At 50.8% G+C, this 16,907-nt stretch overlaps 1 protein-coding gene across 1 annotated transcript in view; it reads right to left on the bottom strand.

Moving 5' to 3' along the window:
• The window catches only part of HDAC11 (histone deacetylase 11), a 41,759-nt gene extending 36,805 nt beyond the window's left edge, over positions 1-4,954 (bottom strand). Inside the window, exons 1-2 of the mRNA XM_054166473.1 lie at positions 4,852-4,954; positions 3,124-3,272 (exon numbers count right to left, since the gene is read on the bottom strand). Of these exons, the coding sequence (XP_054022448.1) occupies positions 3,124-3,272; positions 4,852-4,853 (151 nt within the window). The 5' untranslated portion in view covers positions 4,854-4,954. The remainder of the gene's footprint in view (positions 1-3,123; positions 3,273-4,851) is intronic.
• Between the last annotated feature and the right edge of the window lie 11,953 nt (positions 4,955-16,907).

The raw sequence follows: 16,907 nt of genomic DNA, 5'->3' as shown, positions 1-16,907 counted from the left end.
AGCTCTGAGTGTAAGCATGGGGATTGCTTAAACTGAAAGTCAAGACAGGTAGTGACAGAGGATGGACACACTGAAGAGTCACGAGACTCCTTCCAGTCTAGGGCTTGGTGCACTGGGGAAATCTCAGTGCTCTTCCCATCAAATATTCCCCATTCTGTACCATGCTTCAAGACATCCCACAGCTGTGCTAGTATTTAGTTCCTTAAACCAGAGGGGAATAAAAAAAACCCAAATCATCAAAACTGAAAAGAACTGCTTGAATGTTCATGGAAGTGAACACTTATGCTTAACCAGGATACTTCTGTCCCATCCCAAGGACCGGCCATTAATTCTTCCCCTCAGGGAACAAAGGTGTTTTATTTAAACTCTAGTTTTCTAAGAGCAAGGTACCAAACCTCACCCCAAGATTTCAGCATGCTACCAAAAAAAAAAATAGGGTTTGACTTGCACAGGTCTGGGTGTGAATGCATACATCTGGAGATACCAGAAAGCTCAAGTGAGGGTCAAGTGAAAAAGCCAAGCAGTGCAGAAAAGCAATGCTGCTTTGCAAAGAGAAGAGATCAGGTGGAGCTTCCCCAAACAGACCTTGAGATTTAACTGCTGCATGGCTGCAGCATTTCAAGACTGTGCCTCTTCTCCAAATTTACACTTGGAGGAGGCAGAAACAACTCAGAAACGTGAGAGATTTTGCTCTGAAGTGTTATACAAGAGCAGTACCTGCAACAATATTGGGTTTGGCAAGCTTCTGTTTCTCCCAACTGAGGCATCAGGCAGAAAAGCCAAATTGCCAACAGCTTCATTCTTGAGGAGGGAGCTGGGGAAAGATTTGCACTGGTGATCTTCTAGAGGATGACAGGGACAGTGTAGGTCAGGAGTTGCTGCAGAGCCAGGGCAAACCACGGGGGTTTTATATCCCCAGGGGTATCCTGTAGCTCCTTTCTCCTTTTTATACAGCAAGGAAAGGAAACTGATTGGGCAAACTTGTTTTGTGTGAAAGGCTGAGAGTGAAGAGCGGACACTTCACACAGGAGAGAGGCAGAGGAAAGGAATCTACCCAGAGGAGGAGCAGAAAGGTTTCAAGGTTGATTGAAGATTTTGATGAATGAAGAAAATGGTCATGGAAGGCATGGCTTAATTATTGAAGGTTGTCAGAAGGAAGATTCAAAATTCAGCTCTGGAATGGGGTGTCAGAATGTGTTCAGCCTCAGTCAAGACTGCCTCCAGTCAGAAAGGGGAAGAGTTAACTGCAAAAAATCATCAGCTGAAGGAGTCTTTAGGACCACATAGAGGGAACAGGTCTGGCTCTCAGAAAACCTTTGTCTTGGCAAAAGAAAGAGCCTTTTCTGTTTAATTTCAACTTGATGAGCAAGCTTAAGCTGTACAAGAAGAGATGCCAAGATTTTATAGGCCTTGATGCTAACCTTGATTAGCACAGGGCTTTTTAGTCTGGAGAGAAGACTGAGAGGGGCTCTAATCAATGTCTATTGATATCTGAGGGCTTGGGGTCAGGAAGGGAGGGACAGGGACAGCCTCTGCTCACTTGTGCCCTGGGATAGGACAAGGGGCAATGGATGGAAACTCCAGCACAGGAGGTTCCACCTCAACATGAGGAGGAACTTCTTCACTGTGAGGGTCACAGAGCACTGGAACAGGCTGCCCAGAGAGGTTGTGGAGCCTCCTTCTCTGGAGCCTTTGCAGCCCTGTCTGGATGTGTTCCTGTGTGACCTGTGTGGAATTCTACGGTCCTGCTCTGGCAGGGGGGTTGGACTTGGAAGATCTCCAGAGGTCCTTTCCAACCCCTAACATCCTGGGAGCCTATGATTTGTATCTCCTCAATGTATCTCTGCCTACATCTTCCAATGTGTTTAAGCACCATCACAAGAAGCTCTGGATATCACCAGTGGCATCTCAAAGCTCTTCCCAATCATTACCACCATGCTGCTGTGGGGTTGATGAAGAATGGATTCACACAAGCTGCACCTCTCTTTCAGCCTTGCCAGCATGTCTGCAGTTGAATAACCAAGCCACAGCCCACAGCAAACCGGTTGGTGACAGGTGTGGTGCCACAAGGTGTCAAGCAAAGGAAGCACAGGGCTGTAGGAAGCTACATGCAGCACTCCCAAACTGCAGTTCAGGCCCTGCAAGGCTAACTGCTTGTCATCTTGCAGCCAGCAGGAAGCATTTTCCATGAGGAACTGAGGAACTGAAGTCTGTGTTCTCTTTCAGACCCAGGCTTGGTCCTCAAAGGAAAGAAACTGGAACTGCAAACAGCAGCTATCCTCAAGAAGACTTAAAGGAAACATTGTTCTCATACATTAAGAGCTGAAAGAATGTGTTTGAGTTTCAAAACACAGGGTGCTGAGCTAGGCTGTGGCATTCTGCACCTAACTTGGGCTGGGCTGAAAGTCAAGATTCTGGTGCTCACTTCAGAGATGGAAACAGCTCTCAAATACCCCACACCAATGCTTCTGCTTGCAAAGGCCAAGCAATGAAATCCTGCCCACTCAATGCTTTCATTCCAATTCCAAAGACCAGAAATGTCTTCAGATGGTCTATGCTCACGTTTCTCCTTCCTCCTTTTTACTCACAGCCTTGCCAAGTGGTGGGCCAGACTGAAATGAACTGAACTAGGTACACTGACCAGTAGTCTTCACACCTCTGGGGAGAGCAAATCATTTGATAAGCTGGAATTTCCCCCCTCACTTCACGAGTTTCACTGTGGACATACACCACAACTGTGCTGAAAGCACTTTATCGAGGGGAGGGGGCTACAAAAGACATTTTCAAAGGGCTGTGAAACAAACCAAAGAGCCTTGGTGCAGGAGGTGTGTGTTAACACTGGGATTGCATCTCTTAAGCACCTCATGGGCATGATCTTCAACAACACAGGACATCCAGCCTGCCTCAGAAACCCTACAATCAACTAAGGGGCTAAGATTTAGGTCTTCTCTAAGATTTAAATATATAAAAATATTTAAAGCACTCCAAGTGTGAGTAAAGAGTGGAGCTTAAACCTACACAAAGAGCAACAAAGACACACAGTAACTACTATAGCTGCAATTATTAAGCCTGCACTAACTATCTAATTTCTGCTGGCCTAAGAGGTACCTCCTGCTATGTTACCTTTCAGGAAATTGATTACTTTTCCCCATTTCCCTGCATCAAATGGATGCAGTTTCTCAAGTCCCATGAAGGTGATGTTGTAGTCTGGAGAATAGACGATAGGCCAGCATGCTGATGGTGGATCCTCATACAGCTCAGTCCTGTGAGGCCTTGGAAAGCAAAGGAAAACACAAATCAATCACCACCTTTAGTTACAAAGTTCTCCACTCAATTCCCACATGACCAGTTTGAGTCCTTACTAATACCAGTTGTCCCTTAGGAATGAGTCCTGAAGAGGCTGTTTCCAAGGAGGGAAACACTTGGTTGGTTAACTGCTCTTCAGCAGCAGCGTCAGGGACAGTATCATCCCTCACTTCCTCCAGCACAGTTACACTGAATTAACCAGGAGTGAGGGGGGGGGGCAAAAGAATGAATGTACATTACTGAATTCTGCACACAAAGTTCACTGCAGACATTAACTAATGGAAACATTTATCCCTCTCCTCATCTTTCCAAGCAGCACCTCTAGCTCAGAAGGTGCATCTGGTTCTCCACACAAACAAGCTCCAACAAACACATACTGGACTGGTATTTTAAAGTCTGTATCAAAACACATCTGAAAAACCCAAGCCACACTGCTCCAACACATGACACTTCCAACACACCAGGCTGGAAGCACTTCTAGGATCCTTTCCTAGGAGCAACAGATTATTTTGTGCCCAGCTCAGCAAAAGCAAAGAGGCTTGGATTTGTAGCATACAACCACAGGGCAGATCTCATGCCTGTAACCCTTCACCAACACTTTCATTACCCACCCTCCAAGTTCATGTGCTCTCCAAACACAAGGAGGGAGAGCAGAGCCAGCTCAGAGCCCTCCTTTACAAGCTGCTCACAGAAGGGGTGAGCGGTGCCGGGCTCTGCATTTACACACACACACACTCCGTGTGCACACGTTGTCAACAGGCCAGAGATGACGCTGTGCTCACACTCAGCCCATCCCACCAGCTGTAGCCTCCCTCCTGTGCCCCAAACCCCGTGAGCCTCAGTTACGCTGAGAGCTCTTCCCCCTCCCCTCAAATCAGCTGAAGTTTGCAAAAGCCTTCACAATTTACGGAGCGAGACAGAAGAGTCTTTTTTCAGGTGAACAATACAAACAGAACCCCCCTTATTTCCAGCCTGAATATGATCAAAACCACCCTTTAAAAGCCCAGTTCAAAACAACTAAGCCAACTCCCCCACCAATACAATAGAGGTTTTTCACCAGAGCCTGCAGCTCCGGTCCCCACACACCACCCACACACAGAGAGGGAGCTCCCTGGACGTTTCCCCCATCGGTGGGATGAAACGAAAGGCTCCCTTTGCACCACGGGCTCCGGCAGCTCTCCCAGCCCCTCCGCACAGCCTGGGTCCTAGCGGGGCTGAGGGAAGGGGACACTTCTCCGGAGGCTGCCACGGGGACGCCCGACACCGCGGGCCGGGAGCGCAGCAGGTGCCGAGCCCACCCACCTGCCGGCGGCGGGGCGGGGCCGGGCCCGGGGAGGGCGGAGGCCGAGCGGCGCTGCCGCAGCTTCAGGCTCACCGTGCCCCGGGCGCACCTGGCAGGCCTGGCCCCGGGCCTCGCAACCGGGCAGCCCTCCGCCGGGCCAGGCCTGGGCCCTCCCGCCGCCCCGAGAAACGTCGCCCACCCATCAGGCTCCCGTCCCTGTCCCTGTCCCGGGTCCCGGCCCCGCGTCCCGCCGCGATACTCACATCCGCCCGCCCTCCGCGGGCGCGCTGGCCAGGCCGCACACGGTACCGACCGGCCTGGCACCGGCAGCCCCGCCCCGCCGCGGGGCGGAGACACGGAGGGGCCGGCCGAGACACGGAGGGGCTGGCCGAGGCGCGGCCGTGGCGGCCGGCGCCGGGCTCCGGTGCCGCGCTCCCCGCGGAGGCGAACCGCTGCCCGCCTGGGCCCGGCGCTCAGCCCCCGCCCCGCGGAGGCAGCGGCCGGCCCTGGCGCCGTGTGCTGCTGAGCAGGAGAAACTGCTGCTAGGGCTCTGGGGAAAACGGGTTTAGCGCCCTGTGACGTGAGGGGATCCTCGGGCTCTCGGAAAGGTGCAGGGCGGCCCCTGATCAGATGAAGAAAGCGTTTCACAGAGAGAACTGAGATGTCACTGAGAAGCTGTTGGTCCAATTGATGCCGAGATGTGGTGCTGAGAGACATGGTTCGGCACCAGGCTTGGCAGGGTTGGACTCGATGATTTTAAAGGTCGTTTCTAACCAAACAATTCCATGGTTCTATAATGCTGTGGGAGTTAGAAGAACAGCTCCGGCAGTCAGCTTGGCATCAGCTGCTGCTGTGATTTCATGCCAAGGGCCTCAAAGCAATTCCACACGAACTATGCCTGGATAGGAAACTGCAGCTCTCCTTATACAACAAAATTAACAGGATACCTGTAGGTGAAGGGACCTATCAGGGCAGCAGCAGAATGAGGAAAAGAAAGGTGAAAGGGTGATGCTGCCTCCCTGAGCAGCAGCAATCCCACTCCTAGAACTGTTGGAGCAGGTCCAGAAGAGGCCACAAAGGTGATGGGAGGGCTGGAGCAGCTCTGCTCTGAGGACAGCCTGAGGGACCTGGGGGTGTTCAGCCTGGAGAACAGAAGGCTCCACGGGGACCTTAGAGCTGCCTTCCAATACCTGAAGGGATCCTGCAGGAAGGCTGCAGAGGGACTTTTCATGAGCGTGTCTAGAGACAGGACAAGGGGGAATGTTTGAAGCTGAGGGAGAGCAGGGTTAGACTGGATCTCAGGAAGAAGTTCTTCAGTGTGAGGGTGGTGAGACACTGGAACAGGTTGCCCAGGGAGGTTGTGGCTGCCTCCTCCCCGGAGGTGTTCAAGGCCTGGTTGGATGAGGCCTTGAGCAACCTGGGATGGTGGGAGGAAAGAGCTGCAGGAGACACTGGAACTGCGTAAGGATAGAATCCTTGGGAAAAGAAAAACCAAACAGCTGCATCCAGTTCTGGTGCCCCAGCACAAGAAAGACCTGGACCTGCTGGAGTGGGTCCAGAGGAGGCCACAAAGATGATCAGAGGGCTGGAGAACCTCCCCTGTGAGGACAGGCTGAGAAAGTTGGGGCTCTTCAGCCTGGAGAAGAGAAGGCTCCAGGGAAAGCTTAGAGCAGCCTTCCAGTACCTGAAGGGGCTCCAGGAGAGCTGGGGTGGGACTTTTAACAAGGGCTGGGAGTAAAAGGACAAGGGGCAATGGATTTGAGCTGGAAGAGGGGAGACTGAGACTGGAAATGAGGAAGAAATTCTTTCCAATGAAGGTGTAGAGACCCTGGAATAGGTTGCCCAGGGAGGTTGTGGATGCACCCTCCCTGAGGGGTGTTCAAGGCCAGGTTGGATGAAGTCTTGAGCGACCTGGGCTGGTTGGAGGTGTCCCTGCCCATGGCAGCAATATTAGAGAGGTGATCTCTGAGGTCCCTTCCAAGCTAAGCCATTCTGTGATTCAATGACGATTCTATGATTCATTTTGTCAGGTCAAGATTCACCTGGGGAATACCATCCCTAAATTCAGACACTCAAGAAAAATAGACTAGTTTCTAGTCAAAAGCCAGTTTCTCAGTGTACTTTACTAATCCTGCTTGAATATATACAAAAAGCATTTTTCCTGCAGTGGAACAGCTAAATCAATAATGCCATCATAAGGAATGGCCAGTCAATAGCAGCAATATCTATCAAACCAAGGATAAATGTACTCTTTCCTCATGAGGAGGAAGGTCTCTTTATGAGAGCTCCAGATAAATGTCTTCCTTCTTGCACCACACTGTTGAGGACTGGCTTAAGGAAGAAGGACATGGGTCCCAGGAACATCTGTGCAATTTAGGCCCTGAAGGACTTTCTGTTGAAAACATAGCAATGGAGCAGGAGTTGTGGAAAAGTGCTGATTGCCTGGTATGCTAAGGTCAAGCTGTCCCTGAGAAGAGGGATAAGGAGGAGGCGAGATCTGGGAAGAAGAGCAATTAGACTGAGTAGAAAAAACCCACAGAGCAGTGAAATAAACAAATGTATCCTTTTAGAAATAAACCAATAGTGTGTGTTAAATTAGAATAGAATTAACCATGCATAAGATAAGACTATAAATAGTGAAGTGTGGAACAATAAAGTTGGATGATTTCTACCACTCATATTGAGTCGTGTCGTCCCTGTCTCCGTTCTCGTCACCACACTGCCTTTGGCTTGGCATTCAGTTTTGATGGATGCCTGGACTTCACCTTGGTATTTATTTAGCTGCCAAAGGCTGTTATCCCAGGAAAACATTCTATCCCTTTGGCATTATCTTTTAATTAACAGTTCTTTTTGTTCTGGCCCTTTGCTCAGCAGATCTACCTTTTATTCCTTGTTACCCAAGACCAACCCCCTCCTGCTACAACCTCCCTTCAGGTAGTTGTAGACAGCAAGAAGGTCTCCCCCGAGCCTCCTCTTCTCCAGGCTAAGCAACCCCAGCTCCCTCAGCCTCTCCTCACAGGGCTGTGCTCAAGGCCTCTCCCCAGCCTCATTGCCCTTCTCTGGACACGTTCAAGAGTCTCAATGTCCTTCTTAAACTGAGGGGCCCAGAACTGGACACAGGACTCAAGGTGTGGCCTAACCAGTGCTGAGTACAGGGGCACAATGACTTCCCTGATCCCTCCTCCTGCTGGCCACACTGTTCCTGATGCAGGCCAGGATGCCATTTGCCTTCTTGGCCACCTGGGCACACTGCTGGCTCATGTTCAGCTGCTGTCAACCAGTACCCCCAGGTCCCTTTCTGTTTGGCAGCTCTCCAGCTACTCTGTCCCCAGCCTGTAGCACTGCATGGGGTTGTTGTGGCCAAAGTGCAGCCCCTGGCACTTGGATTTGTTGAATGCCATCCTGTTGGACTCTGCCCATCTGTCCAGCCTGTCAAGGTCCCTCTGCAGAGCCCTTCTGCCCTCTAACTGACCAACTCCTGCCCCCAGCTTGGTGTCACCTGCAAATTTAAATTTGTGCCACAGTAAGTTGCATTCTTACCTGTTGCAGCAGGGAAGGTTTAGGTTGGATGTGAGGAAAAATATCTTCCCCCAAAAGATTGTCAAGATCTGGTACAGGCTGCCCAGGGTGGAGACCCCATCCCTGGAGGGGTTTCAGTGCTATGTAGGTGTGGTGCTGAGGGACATAATGGAAAGCAGTTCCATGGCGAAGGACTTTCGAGTCCTGGAGTATGACGAATTATCCATGGGACAGCAATGTGCCCTTGTGGCCAGGAATGCCAGTGGTCTCCTGGAGTGCTTTAAGAAGAGTGTGGCCAGCAAGTCAAGGGAGGTTCTCCTCTTCCTCTTCTACTCTGTCCTGGTGAGGCCACACCTGGAGTACTGTGTCCAGTCCTGGGCTCTCCAGTTCAAGAGAGACAGGGATATACTAGAGAGTGTCCAATGGAGGCTGCGAGGATAGTGAAGGGACTGAAACATCTGTCTGATGAGGAAAGGCTGAGAGTCTTGGGGCTGTATGGCCTGGAGAAGAGAAGACTGACAGGAGATCTTATTAATGTTTACAGATATCTGAAGGGTGGCTGTCAAGAAGAAGGGGACAGTCTTATTTTAGAGGTGTCCTACAAGGACAGTGAGCAATGGATACAAACTGGAACCCAGGAAGTTCCACCTCAACATGAAGAGAAACTTCTTGAGAATGCTGGAGTCCTGGAGCAGGCTGCCCAGAGAGGTTGTGGAGCCTCTTTCTCTGGAGGATTTCAAACCCTGTGTTCCTGTGTGACCTGCCCTAGGTGATCCTGCTCTGGCAGGGGGAGGTTGGACTGGATGCTCTCTGGAGATCCATTGCAACCCCTACCATTCTGTGAAGCTGTGATTCTCTGGCTTAGTGCTGAACTTGACAGTCTTGGGTTAATGGTTGGACTGGATGATCTTAAAGGTCTCTTCCAACCAAAATGATTCCATGACTCTATGATTTGTTTTGTCTCCATCACAAACAGAAACATGATGCAGATGCCTACCTGTGGCTGTGTAGGAAGCACTATTGAAGATACTCTAACCTGGAAGATGCTCTTCTTACAGGATGTGTTCATCATTTGGGCATTCTGTGACTACCAGTCCTGATTGTGCCATGGTTCCAAGGAGCTGGACTTGCAGACACCTGCACACAGACATGCCTCAGCCTGGAAGAGGCTCAGCCCTCAGTGAGTTTCATTACAGCAATGAGCTTCTGACCATTGGTAAACAAACCACATGGGGCACAACACTGCTATTGAGTCCATTTTTCTGTGTTAGAAGGTAATTATGTCCTCAGGCAACAGCATAAGCTGGATTTTGGACATTCTCTGAGCTCCAGTTTTCTGCCAGCATGTTTTTCAGGGTGATCAGGAAAGCTTCTAGCATGGTGGAAGAAACAGACCTGGACAAGTGACAGCGCATTAGAAACCAGCACGTTAGAATTAACCAGGTTGGAAAAGACCTTTGAGATCATCAACTCCAACCTCTCACCCAGCACCATCTGATCAACTAAACCATGGCACCAAGTGCCTCATCCAGTCTCTTCCTAAACACCTCCAGGGATGGTGACTCCACCACCTCCCTGGGCAGCACATCCCAATGGCCAATCACCCTTTCTGTGAAGAATATCTTCCTAACATCCAGCCTAAACCTCCCGTGGCACAGCTTGAGACTGTGTCCTCTTGTTCTGGTGCTGGTTGCCTGGGAGAAGAGACCAACCCCCACCTGGCTACAACCTCCCTTCAGGTAGTTGTAGACAGCAAGAAGGTCTCCAGCATTCCTGATTCACTAGTCACTCTGGACTGAACGTCTATGAAGAAAATTCAGGGTTCACATATGTCCTGGTTTTGCTGGCACACAATCCCAGCCCAGCCATGGGCTGCAGGCTCTTAGCAGTTTGGAGTCCACCAGGGTAGCTGACCTGAGGTGGCTACAGGTGGATCCCAGACCATGAACCTTATGCTCAGTGTAAAGGGTGAAGTTTGCTGAGGACAAGGGAGCCTCCTGCTGGGAGCTCCCTACTCAGGCTTCTTCTCAGGGTCATGCTGACCCTTCTCCTGAGGACTGCCTTCCTGTATTTTGTGACTGCCCTACCTTGGCTGTGCTGAGTATAACTTTATACACTATTAGTTTGGCTGTTCCATTGAATCCATTTTCTTTTCAGGCCATAGAACCATAGAGTTGTTCTGGTTGGAAAAGCCCTCATCCAGTCCAACCTTTCTCTAACTCTACCAAGGCTGGGGCTAAACCATGTCCCCAAGTGCCATGTCCACTCACTTCTTGAACACCTCCAGGGATGGTGACTCCACCACCTCCCTGGGCGGCCTGTTCCAGTCCCTGCCCACTCTTGCAGCAAAGAAATGTTTCCTTATATCCAACCTAAACCTCCCCTGGCACAATTTCAGGCCATTTCCTTTCATTCTATCACTGATACTAAGGAGAAGAGACCAAGCCCCACCTCACTGCAACCTCCTATCAGGGAGTTGTAGAGAGCAATGAGGTCTCCCCTCAGCTTCCTTTTCTCCAAGCTGAACACCCCCAGTTCTCTCAGCTGCTCCTCACCAGCCCTGTTCTCCAGACCCTCCCCTGGTTTCACTGCCCTTCTCTGGACACACCCCAGCCCCTCAATGTCCTTCTTGGAATGATAGCCCCAAAAATGGACTCAGTACTCAAGGTATGGCCTCACCAGTGCCCAGTTCAGAAAGACAATCACTGCCCAGGTCCTGCTGGCCACACTATTGCTGATCCAGGCCAGGATGCTGGTGGCCTTCTTGGCCAGAGGTCTTCCTTCCTTCTTCCAGTTCTCACTTTTCTGCTGGGGAGAGGTCATGGGGTGACAGAGCAACTGTGAGAGCTTAGCCCAAGATATGTGCTCCATGGAGGCAAGCCAGTCTGTGTCCGACACTGCAGCAGTTAACCCCCAGACAGTCTGTCCTGGCATTGTATTTGAAATCCACACATGGTGATACCACAGATGTCTAACAATACTTGGATTGTATCAGAAGGGAAACATTTTGATTAAAATCAGACTCAAACCAGTCCTAAACTTTTCAATTAACAGACATTCACAAGATGTGCTGGAGTAGCTGAATCCATGCTTTTGGCTGCCAGCCATTTCCTCTGCAAGTTCTGCTGAGTTCTAATCTCCTGTTTACAAACTGAAAAGCAGGGCAAGCTCCATCTGTCAGCAGCAAGCATGCATCCAGCTCTGGAGCCCTCAATACAGAAAGGACATGTGATGGTAGGAGGCTGTGGTGATGGCAGGAGGCAGTCCGGTGATGGCAGGAGGCTGTCTAGGGGGCAGCGACCATGAGATAGTGGAGTTTCCAATAGGCAGGGAAACAAGGAGGAGCAATAACAGAACCCTTACTGTGGACTTAGGAAGGGCAGGTCCTGCCTCACCAACCTGATCTCCATTCCATGTGGATATAGTCCATCTGGACTTCAGCAAGGCCTTTGACACCATACTCCACAGCAAACTCCTGGCCAAGCTGTCAGCCCCTGGCTTGGACAGCAGCACTCTGAGCTGGGTTAGGAACTGGCTGGAGGCTGAGCCCAGAGTGTGGTGGGGAATGGTGCCACAGCCAGCTGGCAGCCAGGCACTAGTGGTGTGCCCCAGGGATCAGTGCTGGGCTCCATCCTCTATAACATCTTCATTGATGATCTGGATGAGGGGATTGAGTCAGTCATCAGCAAGTTTGCAGATGACACCAAGCTGGGGACAGGATTTGATCTGTTAGAGGGTAGAAAAGCTCTCCAGAGGGACCTCAACAGGCTGGACAGATGGGCACAGTCCAACAGGATGGCATTCAACAAGTCCAAGTGCCAGGTGCTGCACCTTGGCCACAACAACCCCATGCAGAGCTACAGGCTGGGGTCAGAGTGGCTGAGAGCTGCCAAACAGAAAGGGACCTGGGGGTGCTGATTGACAGCAGCTGAACATGAGCCAGCAGTGTGCCCAGGTGGCCAAGGCCAAGGCCAATGGCATCCTGGCCTGTATCAGGAAGAGTGTGGCCAGCAGGAGCAGGGAAATCATTCTGCCCTGTACTCAGCACTGGTTAGGCCACACCTGGAGTCCTGTGTCCAGTTCTGGGTCCCTCAATTTAAGAAGGACATTGAGACTCTTGAAGGTGTCCAGAGAAGGGCAGCAAGGCTGGGGAGGGGTCTGGAGCACAGCCCTGTGAGGAGAGGCTGAGGGAGCTGGGGTTGCTTAGCCTGGAGAAGAGGAGGCTCAGGGGAGAACTTCTTGCTGTCTACAACTACCTGAAGGGAGGTTGTAGCCAGGTGGGGGTTGGTCTCTTCTCCCAGGCAACCAGCACCAGAACAAGAGGACATATTCTCAAGCTGTGCCAGGGGAAGTTTAGGCTGGAGATGAGGAGAAAGTTCTTCCCAGAGAGAGTTGTTAGCCATTGGAATGTGCTGCCCAGGGCGGTGGTGGAGTCCCCATCCCTGGACGTGTTCAAGAAGGGATTGGATGTGGCACTTGGAGCCATGGTTTACCTAGTCATGAGGTGTTGGGTGATGGCTTGGACTTGATGATTTCCGAGGTCTTTTCTAACCTTATTGATTCTATGATTCTATGACCTGATGGAGCAGACCCAGAGGAGGGCCACAAAAATGATCAGGGGGTTGGAGCAGCTCTGCTGTGAGGACAGGCTGAGGGAGCTGGGGGTGTTCAGCCTGAAGAAGAGAAGGCTCCAGGGAGACCTAATAGCAGCCTTCCAGTACCTGAAGGGGGCTACAAAAAGGATAGAGAGAGACTGTTTGCAAAGGCCTGCAGGGACAGGATTAGGGCAATGGCTTCAAACTAGAGCAGAGCAGATTGAGATTGGATGTGAGGAACAAGTTCTGCCCCATTAGGGTGGTGGAACACTGGAACAGGTTGCCCAGGGAGGTGGTTGAGGCTCCATCCCTGGAGATATTCAAGGTGAGGCTGGACAGGGCTCAGGGCAACCTGATTTAGTGGAGGATGTCCCTGCTGACTGCATGAGGGTTGGACTGGATGAGCTTTGGAGGTTCCCTCCTACGCAGACCGTTCTAAGATGACCCAGGTCTCATAACAACAGGAAGACTTTACAGACCATACCCAATCCAGCCTTCTCTACACTTCTTGGAATCCTTCAAAATTAAGCCCCAAATGCACCATAGAAGTGAGAAAATAGAATCATAGACTTGTTTGGGTTGGAAAAAGCCCTTTCAGACCATCGAGTCAACCATTCCCTGACTCTACCAATTGCTGAACAATGTCCCCCAGCACCGTATCTCTGGGCTGGAATTACAGCCCAGCTCATGCAGTGCACTGCTGTTAGTTCTCCACTGAGAACTCTCTTTTCCCAAGGCAAAGGGAATGTGGTCTCCTTAGACCATTTCTGCTGAGACAAAGTGCAGCTGGAATGGTTTTGACAAGGTTATGGATGATGCTGGGCTCCTGTGGCAGGGCAGTTTATTAATGCTGTGTACTTGAAAGCAGAGGCACATCATTGTTGGAATAAATAACCAGCAACTTAGTCACTCTCAAGCTCTGGTTTCTTTAGCATTCTCTTCATCATCATTTCCTGTAGGAAATCACAAGAAGCATCTCTGGGAGGACAGGCTGCCTTTCACAGAGAAATGCTTCATTTTCCTATCTTGTCTGCTCTCATGAGACTCCCTCTGCTGTGCTGGGGCCAGCTCTGGTTCCTGTTGGAGTGGGGCCAGAGGAAGCCACCACAAAGCTGGGGGCTGGAAGCTGTCTGCTGTGAAGCCAGGCTGAGAGAGTTGGGCTTCTTCAGCCTGGAGAGAAGGCTGTGGGGAGACCTTAGAGCAGCCTTCCAGGATTAGAAGGGGGCTACAGGAAAGCAGGAGAAGGATTTTGTTTACAAAGGCACAGAGTGACAGGATGAGGGGTGATGGCTTGAAACTGGAGGAAGCTGGATTGAGATCAGACCTTAGGTAGAAATTCTTTCCTATAAAGGTGGTGAGGCACTGGAACAGGTTGCATAGAGAAGTTATGGGGGCTCCAAGCCTGGAGGCATTCAAGGCCAGGCTGGATGGGCCCTTGAGCAAGCTGGTCTAGTGGAAGGTGTCCCTGCCTATGGCTGAGTGTTGGAACTAGCTGATCTCTAAGGTCCCTTCCGACCCAAACCAGTCAATGATTCTAACAGGGCTCCAGTTTGAAGCTTATTCAGGTAATGGCCCTGTCCTTCAGGGAACCATTTTCAGGCTTCTCATGTGATTGGTCTCTTTGTAGTTCAGGGATCAACTTGTGAAGCTGAAGAAGGGTTCCAGGCTCTGAACTACAAGCAAAACCAAGTTGTGGCAATCAGAACACCAAGTCTGGCTAATGTCCCATATGACAGAGTGGCCAGTCAGCCCTGCCAGTGTTTGTGCCAGCTTACTGAATCTGTTCAGGTTATTTGTTGCTCTTTCCTTTTCTAGGAGAATGAGGGAACTTGCCAAAAGTCCTTCATCAGCTTCTCAACCTCCCATAGAACAGTAAAGGACCTCTGAGTTCTCATGTCCCATCATGAAACATGATGGGGATTCTCCTTTGGCAGAGGGGTTGGACTTGATGATCTCTGGAGGTCCCTTCCAACCCCTGACTTCCTGTGATCCTTCCAAATGAAAAAGAAGAGAAATTGGAGGACAAAAGTCAGCAAATCCACAAATCCATGAAAACCGGGGCCGTGGATCCAGTTCATCCAGGTGATGGAACCTTGGGGTCACCACAAACTGCCAGGTGAAGCAGGATGATGCCAGGTGAAGAGCTGATGCAACTTACAGCATTATTTTAACTACCCAGAGCTTTCCATTTACTGCTTGGGGCCGGAATAATGCATGCTGCAATAATCCCTGGAGGTTTGATCAAGCCTGGCACGCAGTTAATCCTCCTCCTCTGTGGGCAGGCAGTTCAGCTCCCCTCAAAGCCTCACCTTCATCTCTTGTGCCCACAGCCTGTCCTCTGGAGGAAAACAAACCCAAAAAAGCAGTGTGCAGAGCAGCTCCTCTTGTTTCAGCTGAGAGGCAAAACATCCTTCCTTAAGGGACTGCAATAAGAGCCATCCCACGAATGGTTTGCTTTCAGCTGAGCCTTTGGAACCAGGTAAGATGAAGAAGGGTGTGACAGATAAACTCAGGGATGAAAAGCTTTGAAAGGAACACATGAAAAAGGAAGGCTTTCACTTGCACTGGGAATGATGTTTCTGGTAAAACATTTTCATAGTAACTCATTACAGGAATTTCTACAGAAATCTTCATGAATGTTTCCCAGTCAGAAAATACTACTTGGAGAGCTTGAGCTACTGTAATCCTTGGATCCTGAGGGCTCTGATCTGCCACGTGGTGACATGACTGAGAGCAGGCATTCACTTCTGTGCTGGGCAGAAAAAGTGAAGTTATTGATTGCTGTCATCCAGCAGAGCAGAAAAAGGTCTGTGCTTTTCCAGCTGGGAAACTGATCTGCTTCTCTGCCCTTGCTGCTGCTCAGAGCAGCTGCAAACCCAGGGCCTGAATACTCTGTCAAGACAGCATTATTCTCCTCACAGGCTTATCCTCTCTCTCACTAGCCTAAACCCTCCTCCCTCACTAAATCACATCCCTCTGAAATCCCCAGTGTTTAAAACAATGGAGCATGACACCAGTAGCCACCACCAAGCAGCTCTTTGTGCCCTCAGTGTCTGTGATGTTCCAGCTGAGAGGCATAGACTATGCAGCACAATTCCCATTGCACCAGTGCCAGCAAGGCTTTCTCCAAGCCAGGCTTCAAACAGCCTTTTCAGCTTCGCTGGAGGGACTCAGCCTCATGCCTGCACCTGAGGACCAGTGAAGGAAGCTCTAGGACTTCATTTGCTCTCACACACTGTAATTATCTGCAAGTCAATATTAAAAGGGAGCAAAGTTTCCACTCACCCAAGCCACAAGTAGCCAGTTTCTCCAGGAAGGTGCTGTGGGCAAAGGTGCAGTGCCAGGTGCTGCACTTTGGCCACAACAACCCCATGAAGAGCTACAGGCTGGGGTCAGAGTGGCTGAGAGCTGCCAAACAGAGAGGGACCTGGGGGTGCTGATTGACAGCTGCCTAAACATGAGCCAGCAGTGTGCCCAGGTGGCCAAGAAGCCCAATGGCATCCTGGCCTCCATCAAGAATAGTGTGGCCAGCAGGAGCAGGGAAGTCATTCTGCCCTCTACTCAGCACTGGTTAGGCTACACCTTGAGTCCTCTATCCAGTTCTGGGCCCCTCAATTTAAGAAGGACATTGAGACTCTTGAAGGTGTCCAGAGAAGGGCAGCAAGGCTGGGGAGGGGTCTGGAGCACAGCCCTGTGAGGAGAGGCTGAGGGAGCTGGGGTTGCTTAGCCTGGAGAAGAGGAGGCTCAGGGGAGACCTTCTTGCTGTCTACAACTCCCTGAAGGGAGGTTGTAGCCAGGTGGGGGCTGGTCTCTTCTCCCAGGCAAGCAGCACCAGAACAAGAGGACACAGTCTCAAGCCGTGCCAGGGGAGGCTTAGGCTGGATGTTAGGAAGAAATTCTTCACAGAAAGGGTGATTGGCCCTTGGGATGTGCTGCCCAGGGAGGTGGTGGAGTCACCATCACTGGAGGTGTTTAGGAAGAGACTGGATTTGGCACTTGGAGCCATGGTTGAGTCATGAGGTCTGTGGTGATGGGTTGGACTTGATGATCTTTGAGGTCTCTTCCAACCTTGGTGATTCTGTGATTCTGTGACTGTTGCCTCTGTTCTGCTGTTTCAGTGCTCTGAAAACATCACTGGTATCTGGGCTGCTTACAACATGCCAGAGCATGGCCAAACAATCCACAAATTCCTCTCTGCATTTCCC

The sequence above is a fragment of the Dryobates pubescens genome, chromosome 1 (genome assembly GCF_014839835.1).
Source record: "Dryobates pubescens isolate bDryPub1 chromosome 1, bDryPub1.pri, whole genome shotgun sequence".
NCBI classification, from domain to species: Eukaryota; Metazoa; Chordata; class Aves; order Piciformes; family Picidae; genus Dryobates; species Dryobates pubescens.
Note: the sequence above shows the minus strand (reverse complement) of the source record. Positions and strands in the feature narration are given on the sequence as shown.